This window comes from Ranitomeya variabilis, chromosome 7 (assembly GCF_051348905.1).
Source record: "Ranitomeya variabilis isolate aRanVar5 chromosome 7, aRanVar5.hap1, whole genome shotgun sequence".
In the NCBI taxonomy this organism is placed as follows: Eukaryota; Metazoa; Chordata; class Amphibia; order Anura; family Dendrobatidae; genus Ranitomeya; species Ranitomeya variabilis.
The window spans coordinates 208,441,185-208,462,623 of NC_135238.1; the positions used below are offsets into that span (position 1 = coordinate 208,441,185).

Here is a 21,439-nt window from a genome sequence, read left to right on the forward strand (position 1 = left end):
ATATGTACAATTACTACTTACTTACTTATTACAGGATATGTGCTAATTTCGTTTTTTATCTTAGTCTTTTCTGCTAAATGGCCACAGTGCGAACGTGTTCTTACACATTGCACGTATACCAACTTATGCTCCAGCTCATTTCTTTGGTTTCATATAAGAATACTGGTAGCATTGAAATTGTAGATGGCCCCCTGTTACAGATTTTGCATGAGGACCTTGGAGCTTCAAGCCATGAGTCTGGCTGTAGCACATGCTCATGCTGATTATTTTGTGCATGTCATTTCTCTCTCAGCAGATGGCGCTACATCAGTGTAATGCTGTGAGACCAGAAGCTCAACCTTTGGGCTTGATCACACATTGCGTTTTGTAGGTAGAAAGCAACAGTGAGCTGGTCGCACTGAAATTGTCAGGTTCAAACACCTTTTCCTTCAAGAGATTGACCACTGGTTTATATAGGTCATCAATTTCAGAGGAGGGGGTCTAACACCCTGCAGACCCAACAATCTGTTATCTGATCCCCTACATTGTTTAGTGGCTGCCCCTGGGTACTGCAGCTCAGCTCCCATTCGCTTTAACAGGATCTGATCTGCAGTACCCAAGAGCATCTACTAAACAATGAATGGAGGGATGATCCACTCCACTCCCGAGCTGTTAACAGATGATTATGGGGGTACTGCTTGTTAGACCTCCTCTCCACTATCAGATATTGATGACCGATCCTAAGGATATTTCATAAATATCAAGGTAATGGACAACCCTTTTAATGTTTAAAGACTAGATAAACTGGCATTTTAAAAATTGCATGTTACTTGCTATCATTAAAACATGGCAACCTGTACATTAACCATATTTGTCAACTTGGGAGAAAAAAATAGTTTTCAAAAAAGTGTTTTCAGAACGGAATCAAAGTTAATGGTGACCACTGGGAAAATGGTGGCCTTATAATATGTAGTCTTACTTTTTAGATTATTGTTGGTAGATGTTGTCTGGGGGATGTGTGATCTGTGCACTTCCAAGGCAGTTCCATCTGGGCTCCAAGACCAGGATTCTTATAAGACTTCAAGCCGAGGTAGAAACATGTATCTCGTATCAATAAAGTGTATGTGCGAATTTACAGTGCTCGACTGGTGAACTGAAGTTCATGCCATTCAATTCAGCCCAAGTGCAGGGCTCACTAGCGATGCCCGGTGTTTCTTCTGTGAGTCTCTACAGTTCCTCCTGTCTTCTTATTGTTGCTCACCTGGAGGGTTGTCAAGTCCCAGGATTTGACAGTAGATCTCCTTTTTTGGAACCCTGATGTACAATCTGTGCAGTTGCACAAGGGACATCATCCATAACTAATAAAGCCATTGGTTTTGATGATCTAGACAGCTAGAGCTTCCATTCCCAATCCCACAATTGATAACCAAACTTATGGAAAGGTGGCAGCACAGGGTTGCAACTATGACTGCATTTTTTGGGTTCTGTGTAGTGCAACAAATGGGAGTAAGTCAATAGAAAGTTCTGAAGCCTAAGGATGTCTTGGGTAAAGATTTGTAAAATTATATAATTTTACGAGGTATTCCCATCTCACATGTTTCTGCTATATTCGAAGTGTTATAAAGAAAAATTAAAATACATAGAGACGTCTCTATCACATATCACCTTCTCATTGAACATATGGGATTAATTATAACTGGGGAAGTGAACAACTATTTATAACTGGGGAAGTAAGAGAGAGCTGACACTTTTACTTTTATTGAAGTAGGACCTCCTGCAATGACCAGGTAATTGCAACAGGAGATCTGCTCTGAGAACCAGACACCAAGGCTAGGATTCGTATATTCAGAGGTTGAGAAGTACACTTCCGAGGCAAGAGCTTCTTCTGTTTAAAGCACTGGCCGCAGACTTTCTGGAGCCAGTGGTCAGTGATAAATGTATTGGGGTTTGCATCAATCCAATATTTAAGGCAGATATATTTTCTGTGTCATAGAGAAGGGATGAACATAATGCACTCACTCACATCATCGTAAGGCCAGCCAAATTCCTCCAACTTAATATCGGCAAGATGAATAATGCTATCCATGCCATCTTTCATCTCTATAGAAAGGTAAAATTGTGACTGGAAACATGTAGACACTATCTTCCATCTGGGATCTTCAGGAGCGAAGATATCCTGGAAGTTGGGGATCTCATAAACTTCTAAAAAGACCTAACACGTCCCACAACCAGCCCCCATATGAGGTCACCAAGGGGAAGTGTGTGGGCATAACCTTGATCTAATTAACAACAGAGTTTGGGTTTCTGTAATTGTTCATTTCAGGAAAACACAGTTCTCTGTGAGAGTTTTCCATTTTTCTAATTGGAGCGCATCCCTCCATAAAGATATGAGCCATTCCTAAAACATCAGGGTTAGTAATTCTCTTTCGTTATTCCTTTTTATGCTGTGTAATTTTATATACCGTATTGTTTTGTTCCCATTTTGTAACATCTTTGTATATTTTTTATAAACACTGCCTACCTTTCCAGATTAAATATATAAAATTTAAAAGCTCCGTTCTTCTTGTTCTGTAAACCGCACCCCTGAAGCTATACGCTCCCTGTAACAGGTATCTAATCGGCCATTATTAATGATACGCTCACTGTGAGTTCCTGAATAACTGGTCTAGTACTGGAAGCAGCTGTGGCCTCATCCATCACTTGTCAGTCAATTGCGTAATTGTCCTGATGATTGGAGGCAGCGTGTTGAGTCATCCGACAAACTGGTGGCAGAGGTGGGATCTGCGTGATCTCCCTGGTGTTCCCCATGACACACAGTTTATGCCATAAATGTATAGTAGATACGAATCCCCCCAATGAATCCTGCATCTATTATGAAAAGGGGATCCATTTAAGGCTGCTGTCAGTGGTAAGGTGGTCTGAATTCCCATGCAAATAAATAGGAATTCCCACTACTTGTCGAGGGGAAGGGTACCATTCCATTTTAAAAATTGACTGTGTCTGACCGTGTATGGAGCATACCACATCTCCTGGGCAGGGGAGAAAGCAAAAGATAATGCTGACATTACAGCAGGGGATCACAGTAGATTTATTTTGTGAAGTAAAATATTTCACTGACGGTTTTTAAAAAATATTTTACCTCAGAAAATGTATCCTCTGTGATCTCCTGCTGTAATGTCAGTATTGTCTTTTGCTTCCTCCCCTGCCCAGGGGCTGTGGTATGTTCGGTACACGGTCAGACACAGACAATTTTTAAAATGAACTTTTGTTTGTGGGAAAACCTCTTTAAAAAGCAAATATCAACGCCATCATGGCTCCTCCTTAAAAGTACGCCAATGACAATTAAAGGAAAACAGCAAAGGCAAAACGTTGAAGACAACAAAGGGCAAAATGAGACTCTTGAAGAGCAACAGTATCGCTGGGACAAAAACAATGCATATAAGCGTAGGAGTCAAGCACATGAGTCCCCTGATGCAAAAGTCATTAGATTATCACAAGATGCTATTAGGCAACAACAGCGCCACATGCCTGCCCCCATCGTGACATTACTACCCTCCCGATGCTATAGCATCGGACCTCCATCTACAGTTGTGGCCAAAAGTATTGACACCCCTGCAATTCTGTCAGTTAATACTCAGTTTCTTCCTGAAAATGATTGCAATCACAAATTCTTTGGTATTATTATCTTCATTTAATTTGTCTTAAATGAAAAAACACAAAAGAGAATGAAGCAAAAAGCAAAGCATTGATCATTTCACACAAAACTCCAAAAAATGGGCCAGACAAAAGTTTTGGCACCCTCAGCCTAATACTTGGTTGCACAACCTTTAGCCAAAATAACTGTGACCAACCGCTTCCGGTAACCATCAATGAGTTTCTTACAATGCTCTGCTGGAATTTTAGACCATTCTTCTTTGGCAAACTGCTCCAGGTCCCTGATATTTGAAGGGTGCCTTCCCCAAACTGCCATTTTTAGATCTCTCCACAGGTGTTCTATGGGATTCAGGTCTGGACTCATTGCTGGCCACCTTAGAAGTCTCCAGTGCTTTCTCTCAAACCATTTTCTAGTGCTTTTTGAAGTGTGTTTTGGGTCATTGTCCGGCTGAAAGACCCATGACCTCTGAGGGAGACCCAGCTTTCTCACACTGGGCCCTACATTATGCTGCAAAATTTGTTGGTAGTCTTCAGACTTCATAATGCCATGCACACGGTCAAGCAGTCCAGTGCAAGAGGCAGCAAAGCAACCCCAAAACATCAGGGAACCTCCGCCATGTTTGACTGTAGGGACCATGTTCTTTTCTTTGAATGCCTCTATTTTTCTCCTGTAAACTCTATGTTGATGCCTTTGCCCAAAAAGCTCTACTTTTGTCTCATCTGACCAGAGAACATTCTTCCAAAACGTTTTAGGCTTTTTCAGGTAAGTTTTGGCAAACTCCAGCCTGGCTTTTTTTTGTCTCGGGGTAAGAAGTGGGGTCTTCCTGGGTCTCCTACCATACAGTCCCTTTTCATTCAGACGCCGACGGATAGTACGGGTTGACACTGTTGTACCCTCGGACTGCAGGGCAGCTTGAACTTGTTTGGATGTTAGTCAAGGTTCTTTATCCAACATCCGCACAATCTTGCATTGAAATCTCTTGTCAATTTTTCTTTTCCGTCCACATCTAGGGAGGTTAGCCACAGTGCCATGGGCTTTAAACTTCTTGATGACACTGTGCACGGTAGACACAGGAACATTCAGGTCTTTGGAGATGGACTTGTAGCCTTGAGATTGCTCACACTTCCTCACAATTTGGTTTCTCAAGTCTTCAGACAGTTCTTTGGTCTTCTTTCTTTTCTCCATGCTCAATGTGGTACACACAAGGACACAGGACAGAGGTTAAGTCAACTTTAATCCATGTCAACTGGCTGCAAGTGTGATTTAGTTATTGCCAACACCTGTTAGGTGCCACAGGTAAGTTACAGGTGCTGTTAATTACACAAATTAGAGAAGCATCACATGATTTTTCGAACAGTGCCAATACTTTTGTCCACCCCCTTTTTTATGTTTGGTGTGGAATTATATCCAATTTGGCTTTAGGACAATTCTTTTTGTGTTTTTTCATTTAAGACAAATTAAATGAAGATAATAATAACAAAGAATTTGTGTTTACAATCATTTTCAGGAAGAAACTGAGTATTATCTGACAGAATTCCAGGGGTGTCAATACTTTTGGCCACAACTGTAGTATCTACATAAATATCTACATGTTGCTGTTTAAAATATGTTGTATTGTGCGATATGATATAATTTCTGTATTATATACAATATGAGAAATTACAGAAAAAAAAATTATGAAGAAACTTACATTTCTGCTGGAGGTTTTCCCCTTGTTAGTTGTGGCAGCTTGATACATGGCCATCCTGTCTTTTAATGGCAAAGATTCAGGCAAGTCCAGTGGTATATTACCACTTTTGGCAGTGTCCTCTGATGGTCCTTTTTTGGTTCTTGTAATACCTGGCAAAAAAAAAATTCAACCGTAAATATTCATTACAAACATTGATTATGAGATGGTACCAAAACTTTGGGACACATATTACGCGCACAGTACAGGAAACACAGAGTCTGGAAATAAATCACAACCATTTTCATTTCAGTGCAATTACCCTGCAGCACTCCCGGAGGAGAAATGAAGAATTACATGTTGCCCATTGAAATGAAAGAATGATTGAACATGATGGCTCCTCCATAGGAAAAGACGCTCTGCTTAGTCTGATGGATTAGGTTTCATTTATTAACACAGAATTCTTTAGTGTTGTAAGAAATCTGGAACTTGTGAAGGTACCCCTTTATTTCTTCAGTCATTTAGCGCACAGTAGGAATTCTCATTATTATTATATTAAAACATTTTAGCTGTTTAATGCTCTCCATGCTCCACGCAATGTAAATAAATATAGTACGTAGTACATTATATGTCAAAGCTTCAAATAAAGGGTTATTCCCTTCTTCATAAGTTGGTATTTTGCCAGATAGTGCTCGTAAATACAAGCAGCTTTGCAATTTACTGCAAATTAAAATTTTCAGCCGTCCTTGAGATAGTAACACTTTTCTTTTTCTTTTTTTTGTTTACAGGTCATTGCCTTGGAGACCAAACTCCGCTACTAGACAGCAGAGTGCAGCACATGTGCAGTGCTTACAAGCTCTATTCTATTGAGCTTGTTAGCACTGTTTTGAAACTGGACAAGATTACTTAAGTAGGCTGTTCACTCTTTATCAAGACCAGGTACAAAGAAGTGCTTACAAGCTAATCAGCAGTAGTGGGCGGTCTTCTAGGCAACGAGTTGTAAAGAAAAGTTAGTATGTCAAGAATTACTGCAAATTTTAACTCCTTAATGGAGTTAATAGCCACGGGTGGATCGCGATTCCATCTACGGCTGTTCCGGGCACATGTCAGATTTTGAAAACAGCTGACATGTGCCTGGAAAGATGTGGGCTCACCGCCGGAACTCACATCAAAGGGAGAGAGTGGTATATGAATCCATCTTCTTATGTTATGAGATCCTATTCTAAGTACATGTAATTAAAGGAAACATGTTATTCAAAAATGACTTTTAGGGCAGGGTTACAAGAACGTATTTTCTCTCATTCAAGAAAATTGGAACAATTATGCTAATCACATTCTGATCGGAGTGTGATCACAGTTTGATCCGATTCTCTCGGATGAGGTGAAGATGGAGAAAAAATTTCTCCATGTCCATCATTCTGTCAATTCACCAAAATTTGAGTGCGGTCTGATTTTTCCATGTACTTATTGAGTTGCACGGCTGAGTGCGATCCGAATATTGAATGCAAATCGCCCATGATGCAATTTGTTTCCTTTGACAAATCAGACATATGCACAGCCCCATAGAATAACATTGAGCCAATATTTTGTCAGATAGTATTCGGACTGAAAATATGATCATGTGCATGAGCCCTTACCTGCAACTATAGCTGTAATCTTCATGTAAGTGTTATTTCCAAACGTGTGTCTTTCTAACTGGATATGCAGCTGCAGGGAGAAAATTAAGTAATATTCTCCCTGCAGCCACTTACTTTAAGTCATTAGAGTGGCACTTGGGCCATGAAGAGTCAGCGTTCACTGCACATTGTACTTTGAAACAAGATGTCAGCGAAGGTGCAGGGGGATGACGGTTACAGCACACCTACTATGCACAAAGTGTTGACTGTTCACAGCCTCGCACAACTCTGATGACTGTGGCCTTAGGCTACTTTCACACTAGCGTCAGGCTCGGCCCGTCGCCGTGCGTCGGGCCGAGGTCCCCGACGCTAGCGTTGTCCCCGCCGCACAACGGGGGCAGCGGATGCATTTTTCCAGCGCATCTGCTGCCCCATTGTGAGGTGCGGGGAAGTGCGGGGAGGTGGGGGCGGAGTTCCGGCGGAGTTCCGGCCGCGCATGCGCGGTCGGAAAAAGCGGACCGTCGGGAGCAAAAAACGTTACATGTAACGTTTTTTGCTCCCGACGGTCCGCCACAGCACGGCGCAACCGTCGCAGGACGGTTGCGACATGTGTCATTGCGTCGCAAATGCGTCGCTAATGTTAGTCAATGCAGAAAAAACGCATCCTGCAAGCACTTTTGCAGGATGCGTTTTTTCGGCAAAACGACGCATTTGCGACGTAATGCAGTTAACGCTAGCGTGAAAGTAGCCTTAGGGAGAATATGACATACTGCAGGCTGGCATTATGACAGCAGTTAAATAACATTTTTTTAGATGACATGTCTCTTTTTAAGAAATTGACTTGTAATATCAAGATTCTTGTTTTCCCTATCAGCTCACAACATAGTAAGAATACAATAAATCTTATCTCTGCAGCAATAAAAAGCTGATAATTTGCTTCAAAATAGGAAACAGTGGGAAAGTTACCGCAGGGAGCAATCACAAAGTGCGGAGATAATTAGCAGAATTTGATGTTTGTCTTATTATTTTATGTGGGAATATCATCTATCTAATAGATTTCCTTAGACTAAAAGGGCTTTCAGGTTTGGACTGACTTCTAAAGGACCTGTAGTGGATTAAAAATGGCAGCACTGTAGTTTAGTGATTCATTAAAAGGCATCTGTCGGCACAATATGACCGTTCAAATAAAACACAGGCGCTCAGTGTGCCCTTGGCATTGCAAAACAGTTGCAGTGCTCCTTACGATTCACTTGCTTTGCATCTGTCTCCATCCCCCTCTAACTTGATTGACAGTTCTGGCTTTTCAGTAACCAGAGAGAGGGTGGAAAAGTGCACTTAATGGTTTGTCCACTCCCCCGATTCATCATTTGGGCTTTTTAAGTCACTTTTGTCTTTTTGTCTTGTGGTATTGGTTGCCATTTTTGGTACAAAATTCATGCAAATGGTGCACATGATTTAGAAATCTGGCACAAAGTCAAAAAGAAGCTTTTTTTTTTCTTTCTTGAACTGTTTTTGCCACTTTTGGTGCCAAAACTGCATCAAAAGTCAATCTCACTCCGATGTGTTGCCAGTTAAAGAAAAATGGAAATTCCTAGTTCCTGATCTGCAGGAAGAGGATTGGGAAATGATTCTTGCATCCCCAATGGGAGTGTCTCCTTCGGCTAATAATAAAATGATCCAAATGTATATCTTACATCAAGTATATCTAACCCCAATATGGTTATTTAAAATGGGATGGTCTAACTTTTCAGAAATGTCTAAGATGCCACGCAATGGAGGCTGACTTTATTCATATGATTTGGGGATGTCCAATTGTCCAATCATTTTGGAGTGAGATAACTTCGATATTGACTTCCCTTGTGCATAATCTCGTTCTCTTGAATCCTTTAGTTTGTTTATTTGGGGTACTGGAGGAAAAGACATGGGGATATCATACTCAAATTTTCCTGAGGGAGACACTTTTTCTGGCACGGAAAGTAATAGCGCTTTATTGGATGGGTAACACTCATCCATCTCTTAGGGCCTGGATTGATCTGGTAAATTCTTTTATTCCCTACTAACGAACGTTATACTAAAATAGAGGCTGCTTGGGGAAAGTTAGCAAAATATGGGATGTATGGAATTCATCACCTCTCACTGTGTCGACTCAGGGCAGATAGCCTAACCCCACTATAATAAGATGTAATGTACATTGGATCATGCCTAGTTTCAATATTAAACAATTGATGTGATGGGGATGGTTTTGGCAGCAGGATAGGGTTATGTTTTGTTCCTTTTGTTTTTCTAAGGATTTAGTATAGGTATCCTAGACAATTTGTGATACTTTAGGATTTATATGACCCGTTCCAGGTACTATGATCTGCATTGTCAACAAATTTATTGTATACATTTGTGATTTTATTGTTAACTGTGACAAATATGTTTATGGTGATTCGGTCATACGCAAAACATGTATATCTTTTACTTATCCTTTTTGTTGTTTAATAAAGGAATTTAAAAAAAAAAAGTCAATCTTACTAGAAAATACGCAGGGGCTGAATGAAGTGAAATTTCTCCAAATTTTGCGACTTTTAAAAAAGTTGCAAATGATGAATCTGCCAAAAAAATCGGGAATTGCTAAACTCTGCCTGCTAAGCAGAAAACAGAAAACTACTGATGAGCACACATAAAATAGACTTAAATAAAGGAACAAATAGAGTAACAAATTGGGTGTAAATAAAAAAAAGGCACAAAACACATGAAATTAGATTAAAAAAACAGGCGCAAAGGCAATGAATCAGAGCATGAGAGTGCATCAAATGTGTGGGTTTCACTTAAATAGCTATTTTCGGCTGACAAACTCCTTAAAGGAGGATGAGCTACAGCATCAGACTTAGGTTTTTAGGACACAAAAAAACAAAAACAAATCATTTTTTCCTATTCTACACAACCCCTTTTAACACAAAATTTCTCATTTAGTCAAGGTTTACCTTAACAACATCCATGAACATGAGAATACTGTATTTTTTGAAGGTGCAGATAATTAAAGTTGATGTGAATTGATTTGTACGATCCATTCCACGGCATTTGGGCTGTGACTGCTGGATGGCAGTGGAAGTAGCTGCTCAACTGCGGATGTCCTCAGCTCTTCTTTTGATTAACCAGATTAGCTAGCTTGGCACAAAGTCATAATTTCAGCAACACGCAAGTGCAACATCGCACCTGGCTGGCTAATCAAAAGAATGGCCACAGAGGTCACCATGTAAGAGCCAATGGAATGGGAAGTGGGAAAAAATTCACGCCAACTATTTAGACAATATTGGTGCAACCTGCTGATAACCTCAGGTCTATGGGGGACCACCACATTCGAGCTGTATAATGGTCTGATGTTAGGCAAATTTATTATAATGGAGCATATGAAATTTTTTTTTTCAAAGGAAGCATGCATTCCATAGAGGCAGACCATGTAGTTACAATAGGGGGGCTTTTAGAGAGAGGTGGCACAGTTCTGACTGTTCCAAACGTTTTGATGGTAAGAACTGGTGCATGACTCCCCATCATTGTTAGTAAACTAGTAGTAATGGAGAAGGCTTGAAGGGGACAAAAACAGGTCTTAAAATGTTGTCAAATTGTAATCTTTGATATTGGGCTATCTGTCTTTTATGTACTATTATAGTAATCTAAGGGGTTGTCTCATTACATCTCCAGCAAAATCAACTTATCATAATAGGTCCTGTTCCTTGTGAGTGATGGGGCAGTGTGGTGTTACATGAATGACTTGAGGGTACCAGATAGGGAGCTGCTCCTATGTTCCATTTGGATCCTGTTTTGAGACCTTCTCTTATGATTCCCAAATTCCCTAATAGGACATATAGACAGGTATCACTTTCATGAGAAAACCTTTTTCACTCTTTCTGGTAAGAAAAATAAATATAAAAGTCATATGATAAAGCCGTCTTTTTGTTTTTTTACATGGTTTCATGTGTCTAATAATTAATTAGGATTTGCACAGGATTTAATTAGAAGTAGTGCACTCTATAGTTTGGGCGTGAACAATAGCAGGATATTTCTCTTGGCCAAGTGTACTTTGAGATAGGAAATAACTGGAGAGAATGTCATTGAGATCGTAAGACGAGCGCTTCCTAAAAATTGTGTGGTTTGTGGCACCGCTAAATATGGCGGTAAGGTCAAGTGGCATAATCAGAGCCGAGTGTTCTTAGATTTAACGCGTAAGTGTCTCTAAATAATAATAATAAAAAAGCCTTTAATGCAAGACACAGGCGGCAGCTCTCATCCCGTATCTGGTAAAAAAAATCTTTTCAGAATGTCCTGTTCCAGCAAATAATGACAATTACAATGAGCTATTAATGCCTATTTCCATCATCACACTCAATTCCAGCTCACAGCACTTTTTTCTCTTTACAGTAAAATCTGTTGATTTAAAGAGAACTAGTCATTCTCCTGGCATGTCTATTGAAGCAATTAGATGTTCTCCCCGTAAATCAACAATTCTGCAGTATCTTTTCTTTTTTGTGTTCTACAGTTCTTCTGTTACTCCTCCTGGAAATGTATTAATATATGTTCCAAACTGAGAGAGGGCATTCCAATTGTCAAGAAGGAAAATAAACCAGCTCACCTGTGATGCATAAACCAAACCTCGGGAGCACAGACCCGCTCTGTCCAGGCGTCTAAAGTCCAAAAAAGAAGAGAATGTCCAGCTTCACCGAATCCGTAAAAAAGAGTTTTCTTTATTCACAAACTTTAAATATGGAGGATACAAACTTCAGCACGAACCATATTGGTAAGAATCTCAATGCGTTTCTAGAGACTAAGCTCCCCAGAGCTTGGTCATGATTAAGGGAGCTTAGTCTACAGAAACGCGTTGAGATTCTTACCCATATGGTTCGTGCTGAAGTCTGTATCCTCCATGTTTAAAGTTTGTGAATAAAGAAAACTCTTTTTTATGGATTCGGTGAAGCTGGACATTCTATTCCAATTGTTAACAAAATGTGCCAAGAGCAAAGATAACAAAATGAAAAACACAAGGTATCCCACAAAACTCCATAACTTGTCACATACCATGATTTAGCATTTTCTCCTGGAATAGACCAAGTTTGCATTTCACAGAAAAGAAAATGTCAAAGTTATGATATCTTCACAGACAGCAATAAAACAAAACAGCTCAATATAATTTTCAGCCAACTGACAGAGAAGGACAACTCTTGGACTTATATTTGTTTAGGTGAAGTTATTCCTCAGTATGAGTTGTTCTTTGTTTCCTTCATTTTTTGTATCTAGCATCTTTCATTCTGTCATTTTTCTCTCATTCCCTTTCTACTAATCTTTTGTCCTTCCTTCAATCTTTTTTTTCTTTCCTTTCCTTTCCTTCCATCTCCTTTTTTCCTTTCTTTCTTCTTCTTGTTTCATTTTATCCTATCCCTTCCTTTTCCTTTCCACATATTCCTTCCTTTCCCTGCCTTTCTTCCTTTCTCTTCCTTTCCTTTCTTTCTCCTCTTCCTCTCCTTCTCCTCTCCTCGCTGGTACTATGGGCTAGCAGAACAATGGCCCTGAGTCACTCCACTTCCATTTTTCTTTTCTTGGGTGGGATGGTCTCAGGTATAAGAGCGGTTGATAGAACCCTGTTCTTGGTGGTACAGAGATGAAAGCCAGCATGCCATGTTAATAGTGTAGCATTACAGCGATCTGACATTCCTGTTGATTTTTAGGTCCTCAATCAGATGTGCATTTTTCATGTGCAAGTTCTGCGCATGTTTTTCTAAGAAAGAACACGTCCCTATCAAAGTCTATAGGGCTGTTCACATGTCGTTGTCTTTTTGCAGACCAAATAGTCCACAAAAAATCATGACGACTTGGCAGTTTTTTTGTCAGGCTCACTAGGTGAGGTGGATCCTTGATGCCCAAGGTCCGGGAGACACAACGGCCACAGACGTCGGTGCACCAAGCACATGAAGCACATCGAAAACTGGTTGCAGAGGTACTGGAAGCCACAGGCAAACAGAAGACATCCTGGAGACTGCAGACAGGTAGCAGAGGTACTGGAAGCTGCAAACAGACAAGAGACATCCTGGAGACTGAAGACAGGTACCAAAGGTACTAGAAGCTGCAAACAAGTAGCAGAGGTACTGGAAGCTGCAAACAAGTAGCAGAGGTACTGGAAACTGCAAACAAGTAGCAATGGTATGGAAGCTGCAGGCAGACATGGAACATCATGTAGACTGAAGGTAGCAGAGGTACTAGAAGTTGCAAACAAGTAGCAGAGGTACTGGAAACCACAAACAAGTAGCAAAGGTATGGAAGCCGCAGACAGACATGAAACATCCTGTAGACTGAAGACAGGTAGCTGAGGTACTAGAAGCTGCAAACAAGTAGCAGAGGTACTGGAAACTGCAAACAAGTAGCAGAGGTACTGGAAACAGCAAACAAGTAGCAAAGGTATGGAAGCCGCAGGCAGACATGAAACATCCAGGAGACTGCAGTCAGGTAGCAGATGTACTCAAAACTGCATACAGGTAGCAGATGCATTGCAAGTCGCGGACCGACAGAAGACGTCCAGGAAACCGCAAACAGGTATGAGTTGTACTGGAAGCCGCAGGAATACATGAGACACCCTGGAGACCACAGACAAGTAGCAAAGGTACTTTTTCACCCCTTTATTTTCAACAGAATAGGTTAATTGACCTTACTGTACCCAATCTTATTACCCCAGGGAAACACTTGAAAATATTTCTACATCTATGACAGCCAAAATGTAATTTTGGGCAAAAAGAAGGTGCAGGAGCACGTAGCATAGCACTATATTTTGGCTGACAACTTTGCAAATCTTATTTAAGCAATCTCTAATCAGTTTGCTTTCCCAAGAGTAAAAGTGACAGGTTTTGCCTTTACTTGGAATTGTAGTGCAAAATATTAGTAGATTAGTTAGTTCCAATGGCACTAGAGTCCTAGGTCTAAGGAAATGACTTGTAAGCCCCAATAAGGCAACTGATATTAGTGATGAGCGAATATACTCGTTGCTCAGGTTTTCCTGAGCACGCTCGGGTGGTCTCCGAGTATTTGTTAGTATTCGGAGATTTAGTTTTCATCGCCTCAGCTGAATGATTTACAGCTACTAGCCAGGCTGAGTACATGTGGGGGTTGCCTGGTTGCTAGGGAATCCCCACATGTAATCAAGCTGGCTAATAGCTGTAAATCATTCAGCTGAGGTGATGAAAACTAAATCTCCGAACACTAACAAATACTCAGAGACCACCCGAGCAGTGAGCATATTCGCTCATCACTAGTTCTTATAGCTGTTCGGGAATATGTCCTTCCTCTGCCTAACATCTTCCTGCTTGCTGGGGGAAGGTTCACTTCTGAATGATTGACAACAGTTTCTACTAGTGACATTGTTGCACCACGGATCCATCTTCAGAATGTGAGGAGAACATGGGGACTAAATGTGGCTATAATCCCCTTCATCAGAGCCGCACTTGCAAGCTTTGTAGAAAAGATCTTGGAAGAGCTGCGCTCCTTGTGAAGGTCACCGCTGATAGACTGCAGAGGTGGCAATGAAGAGAAAACCATAAAATTAAAAAATCTCTATTTTTATGAGAGTTAAATTACAAAATTGTTGGTTTATACAAGCACTTTGCCATTTTCCATATTTATGGTGACGAGAAATCCCCCCTTTAGGGAAGAATCAGATGGCTGTATAAGAAGCATGAGGATCACAACGCAATGCTCGGACTGACCTGCGGCTCTCCCCACCCGAGCGTGATACCATGCATTTCTATGCAGCTATCATACTAGGCCAGTCCGAGCATTGTGTTGCTATCCTCATCTGAGTTAAACGGACTGTTCGCGAATGGTAGCACTGAGCTGCGGAATATGTTGGTGCTATGGAAGCAATGAATTAATCCATTGCAGTATAGTAATATCTCAGCAGAAGCATACAATATTTATATCTCCCATGTAAAAGGTAATAGCTACAAACAGCACATAAATAAATGCTAAATAATGTTCCAATAAATTTGAGATGAACTCGGACATATCAGAGATGTTAGATATCAACTGTACAGCAAAATATTGCATTTGCTTTACTCTGAGGATGTTGAAAATGACAAGCAATAGCTCAGTGGTACCTAGAAACTTACTTTAACTGATTAGAGGGTCAGCGGAGCGTCTGCCTCCGTACAAGACTTTAATAACTGCTTATTTGTTGCCTGCGCCACAGGGAGCAAAAACCAGCATTTAATATCATTTCATTCTACTGCAGTAAATAAAGTGATGGCAGACGTGCGGTTTTCAGTGTTAGTTGTCTAACCATCTACATAAGCAACTGTGATATGAAACAGGACAATGTAATGAGTACGAAAAACAATAAAGTTGGGTTTAAAGACATTATTCATTTAGCCACTTCACCTCCCAGCCTGTTTTCACTTTCATGTCCAGGTTAAATTTTACAATTCTGACCAGTGCCACTTTCTGAAGTAATAACTCTGGAACGCTTGAAAGTATCCCAGTGATTCTGAGAATGTTTTTACGTGATACATTGTACTTTATGGTAGTGGTACATTTAGGTCGTTATTTTTTTGCATTTATTTGTGAATAATTTGGGAGAAAATTTTGAAAATTTATAAATTTTCAAACTTTTAATTTAAACCTTAAACCAGATAGTTGTACCACACAAAATAGTTAATGAATACCATTTACCATATGTCTACATCAGCATCATGTCGCATTTGCGGAGTAACTGAAATGCCTAAACAGTGGAAACCCCCACAGGCAGTAGCGTAGCTACCGGGGGGGGGGGGGTAGAGGGTGTGGATGCCCCTGGCCCTGCATGACCTGGTGCGCAGCATGTTGACACAATTACATTCTGCGGCAGAGGAGAGGGAATTGATCTCCCTGCTCTGCCACCCGGCCGCTATGGGACCCCTGAGCAGGAGGGGGGCCCGGAGCCAGCAGTGGCAGAGCTTCTGAGGTGCCAGAAAACCAGACCCCAACAACAGTGACCCAAGGTTTCAAACTACTCCCCTCAATGAATTCATCTAGGGGTGCAGTCAGCATATTGACAACACATGTGCCTCACAGAATTTTATACCATTGGGTGGTAAAGAAAGAATAATTACGTTTTTACTATTAAAATGTTGTTTTAGCCAAAAGTTTTTAATTTTCTAAAAGCTTATAGTCAAAATGGGTCTTAGTTTGTTCTGCAATTTTCTCCTTAGTGAGTCAATACCCTACATATTATCGGGAAATACTTTTCAGGCACAGTGGAAAGCTCAGAAGGGAAGGAATACCATATTATAGTGTAGATATTGTTATGGTTTGAGGGTGCCATGTCACATTGGCAGAGCCCCTGAGGGGCCAGAACAGCAGAACCCCAATTTGACAGGGTTTGTGACAGAGCAGGCAGGGACAGCAGACCGGTGAACAATCCAACAACCTTTACTGGTACTAGAGGAACATAGCACCAAACATAGATATGGTTCCTTAGTGTCTGCAATGTGGCCGCACAAAGGGAAAAACTCCGGCAGCGCCACCTGATCATCGGACCCCAAGGATAATGCAACAATAGACCTTAAACTAGTTCCTCTATTCCAGCAGGGTGGAAGACATCATAACACCACATCTCAACTGATCTCCAATCTCTAATATTCCATACGTGGGCTGGGCACCAGGATCTGGCCGCAGCAACAGATCATCGCCCTTCACAAGACACGGCACCAACTACCAAACCAATCATGTGGCTTATTGTTCTACCTCTTTTGGGATCAGCCCCCTGGTTAGGCAGAGGTTCCCACACTCACCCCTTTAAGCATTTACTATAAGTAGATCAAAAATATAAAGAAGGTTCCAGAAGTTCAGTCCCCGCCCAGGATTACAGTATGGTCCTTGAAAACAGGCTGGGGGTGACATTTTTTTGCACCCTCCATAAATTACCCCATTTTACAAACTACATCTCTTAATGAATTCAGCTAATAGTGCAATGATCATATTGACACCACGAGTGTGTCACAGAATTCTATACCATTGAGCAGTGAAGAAAAAATAATTACATTTTTACCACAAACCTTTTGTTTTAGCCACAGCTTTTATGTTTTCACATGGGGAAATGAGGAAAAATGGCACCAAAATTTGTCACACATCTGCTGGACGTGAAAATACCCCATATGTGGATGTACAGTACTGCTTAGCCACATGGTGAGACTCTGAAGGAAGGAGCGCTATTTGATTCTTGAAGAACAAATTATCGTAGAATAGTTTGCGGACTCCATATACATGGAGTGCCAGAAGAGCAGAATCCCCCCTCAAATCATCACATTTTGGAAATCACACACCTCAGTGAATTTATCTACAGGTGTAGGAACAATTTTGACTCCATGGGTGTTTTCCAGAAACAAGCAGCAATGGATGTTGCTGAATGAAAATTGCAAATCTGCAGTTGTAGTGCCCAGTACATTGTAGTGCCCATTCGTTGAAGTGCCCATACACTGTACCTAGCTTGTGCTTCTGGAAACATGGACCTTGCGAATTTAGCAGGCTTTAATCGCTACAGAGATGCCAAATGTGCATCATAACTGCGGTTCAGGCACACTCTGGGGCTCAGAAGGGAGGGACATTAGGATTTGGGAGAGCAGAACTTGCAGGATTTCTTTTGGGGGTGAGGAGCCATTTAGCTTTTCTAGAGCTTTTCTACTACCAGTAACATGGAAGCCCCCAATATTTCCGTTAACAGGTGACAGACCTGAGTGGGAACTTGTTTTTTTGTGAATTGAATTGAAGCTTTTATTGGGACCATTTTACATAACGTTTGCGATCACATTTATCTGGCACTCTGCGCTGAGCACTTACATCGGGGTTTCCATCTAAATCTCCAAAGTACCTAATTTAGATGAAAACCCGTTGGGTCCATTCACTATAATGAGGTAGCAGAGTTACTCTGGACTCCATCGGGCCTTTGTTCAGTTGTGTCCTGCTTTTCATAGGTGCACAAAACTGTGGCGGACTGCACCTTTATGCACATTTAAAAAGAAGGACACCGCCAGATCTCAGGTCAGACAGTGTCCACAGTGTCTCCATCTGCCTCATTATACAGAGTCTTCCATCGAGGGTCCCCTCTGAATCACGTATTTCAGAGATTTACATGTAAACCCCAGTGTTCAGCGCTCAGCATAGAGCACAGGATAAATGTGCGCCAAGCCTTACTGCGGTCTTTGGGAAGCAGAATAAACACATCAACAGCAAGTGAAGAATTGGTTTTATTTATTTTTTACGCAGTTCACATACTGAGATACCCTTTTTTTCACAAAAAGTTTTTGCATCGCCATATTTTGAAAGCTATACTTTTTCTATATTTCTGTCGACAATCATATGAGGGATTGTTTTGTTGTGTGATGAGTTGACATTTTTATTGGCACCATTTTCAGGCACACAACATCTCTTCATCACTTTATATTTCTACTTTTGGGAGGCAGAATGAACAAAAGCCAGGAACGCAGCAATTATTTTTTGAGGTTTTTATTTTAAAGCAGGGGTCTCAAACACGAGGCCCGTGGGCCAAATGCAGCCCCTCCGGCTGCTTCATGCGGCCTGCCGGCACATAGACCCCGTAACGATCGCGCTCGCTCCAGCAGCTGCCAACATCCGCGCTGTAGTGCAGTGTATTGCCGCGCAGAGACCTGCTCTCTGCACAGCAATACTAGTGTCAGCCGCGGCCTATCAGAGGCCAGCAGCTGACAACTGCACCTGGCAGTGACATCATACGCCGCTGCGCTGGGACGCAGATGTCAGCTGCCGGCCTCTGATAGGCCGGCGGCTGACACTAGTATTGCTGTGCAGAGAGCCAGTCTCTGCGCGGCAATACACTGCACTACAGCGCGGATGTCGGCGGCTGCTGGACCGAGCGCAATCGTTATGGGGTCTATGTACCTGCGGGCCACAGGAGCAGGTCGCTGTATTCTGAGAGCTATAAGTTTTTTATTTCACTGCTGACGGAGCTGTATGGCTGCTTGTTGTTTGCGAGAAAAGATGATGTTTTCATATATAACATTTTTATTTAAATTTGACTTTTTGATCGTGTAAACCTATGTCATAGGTCGTCAAGTGGTTAAAGAGGTTATTTAAAGGCATTGTCCAGGACTTTGATATTGATGGCCAATCTTTAGGCAAATGCAGAGGAGCATATACTCAGCCAGAATACGATCCGAAAACAATTGGATCCCACCCCGATCTTTGTTAATCTATAGGGCTGTGCACATGTCTGATTTTTTGATTTTTTTTTTTCCTTGGACAGAGATGGTCTGAGGAAATATATTGCTGCATGCACAAGTTTGATTCGATATTCTGATCACACATGGCCATGCGAGAAATTGAGTGCATGTAAGACATTGAATTGCACTCAGGTGACATCTGAGTGTAGTCCAATTTCCATGAACTTACAGAATGGAGAAGATGGAGATTTTTTTTTCTTCAACTTCTTCTCATCCGAGAGAATCGGATTACACTATGATCACACTTTGATAAAACTCTGATCAGACTTTGATTAGTGTCATTTGCTTAATCGGCCTGATTCTTTCGGATAAGAGAATGTACGGTCGTCTGCACCTGCCCTTAGGAAAGTTCATTAATATCAGATAAGTGGGGGTCAGACACCCAGCACCGCCTGCCATATTCTGTTAGCAAGTGTTGCAGTGGCAGGAAGTGAGCATTGCCTGAACCAGAGTAGCACAGCGCCGTACACTGTGTTGTGGTCAATCTTGGGTACTGCAGCTCAGCTCCCATTCACTTTAATGTAAAGTTCCAACTCTGTACATTGTTTACTTCAAGTTATGACTGGACGTACTAACAGTGGGGGTTCCAGATGTCAGACCTTCGCCAATCCTATGCTAATTACATATCCTGAAGGAAGGCTGTCAACATCACAGTCCTGATCAACCCCCTTAAGTCCCAGCAGTAGAGACTGAGTAAGGTCTGCAGAATAACAGTTCCACACTACCATACATAATCACTGTGTACGGCTTGTACAACTGCACAGGGGGGCCCATAGGTAAGGGGCCACTTTCACAACTCAAGTTTATTAGGAAATTGTTGGCGATACGTAAATGGTGGCTATACGATGAGATATTGGAGATCAAGAGACGAGAGAGACACTTTCTAATTCTTAACAACTTGTCTTACCTAAACATGAGCTTCCTGCAAGTAGTGTATCATTCCTTGTAAAATCTCCCTTTCGTTTTAATGAGGCTTTCCACAACTCATCAGGACATTGAGACATCGATTGTGACTCATAGTTGTCTTAATGTAAGATAAATGATCATGGCAGGCCAACATTCTGGCGGAGTTGTACTTTCGCAACAGCTGGAGAGTCACGGGCTGCTTATTCTTTCATTAGACCATTGCAGCAACCAGCAACGTATGACAGGAACTCCGCAAAGTGTTTTACCCTCCAGTTGAGTCACAGGTGGATCTGTCATAATGACTTATTCCCTGTTTGCTTCATGTTCCCATGAATATAGCAACAACGTGCATGGAGAATGAAATCGCTGCTAGCAAGGAGTAGGCTGGACTAAACGCCACTCTTGTAAGTCAATCTCCAGACTCTCATTCTGGATAGAATACATTCCCAGTGATACCAATGCAAATATTTACTCTAAATCCAACCATGATGCTCCGGCATCTTCACCATCAGAAGTAATCCAGGGAGCAGGGCGACCTGGGGCGCCCCTAGTGTTAGGGACAGGGAAGGAGCCCCTCTTGACAACAGAGGTGTGACAGATCTGTTTACTTCATCATGTAATTTTGCCCTTTGAAAATCATCAGGTCATAATCTTTTTGGCTATGAAAAGCTATTAAAAATCATTAAAAATGCTGTAAAACATGCTACAAAACATGAGTCCAGCCTTAAGGTAAAATCATGGTGTCCAGGTCAGGATGAGGTTGTATAGCAAATTTTTGGTCCCGATTCTGCACCAATATAAGGCTTGATTTAATGCAAGCGCCCAGCTTATAAAAGATTATGGGATGGGGTACTGCATGATGTAAAGTTGCCCCTTCCCCTAATTTTAGTCATCAAGTATAATTCTATGATATGAACCCTACTATTCCACAGTTTATCATTAACTTTAACAAAATCATTAATACAAGTTTTTAAATTTTATTTTTGTTATTTTTTTGCATAATTGCGCCATGATGCCTCAATGAGCGAAACTTTGTCAGTGAATGTTTCATTAAAAATACATTACATTGCCTTGACGGCTAATTAAGTTTCCATGGCAGCACAGGCTGTTAGGGCAACTTACAAGAGTTAATTTTGAGATGGCGTCGGGCTCTGTTAATGGACAGTGAAATAAACAGCGCCGCTCATCAAGTGAACACTGCGTTGTGTAAACTCTGAGAACATTATTGAATTAAGAACACTCCAGAAATCTACGAGGAGGATGAACAATGAAATTGGAATGTGTGGTAATTATTATGAGGGTACGAGAAGAATTTCAGATTTGGTTTCCCAATAAGAATTCAATAAAATTATAGAGAACTATA

The 21,439-nt window shown here is 41.3% G+C and overlaps 1 protein-coding gene across 1 annotated transcript in view; it reads right to left on the minus strand.

The window, feature by feature from the left end:
- The window catches only part of XIRP2 (xin actin binding repeat containing 2), a 329,976-nt gene that overhangs the window by 53,048 nt on the left and 255,489 nt on the right, over positions 1–21,439 (minus strand). The window contains exon 3 of the mRNA XM_077272801.1: positions 5,325–5,473. Within this exon, the coding sequence (XP_077128916.1) occupies positions 5,325–5,473 (149 nt within the window). The remainder of the gene's footprint in view (positions 1–5,324; positions 5,474–21,439) is intronic.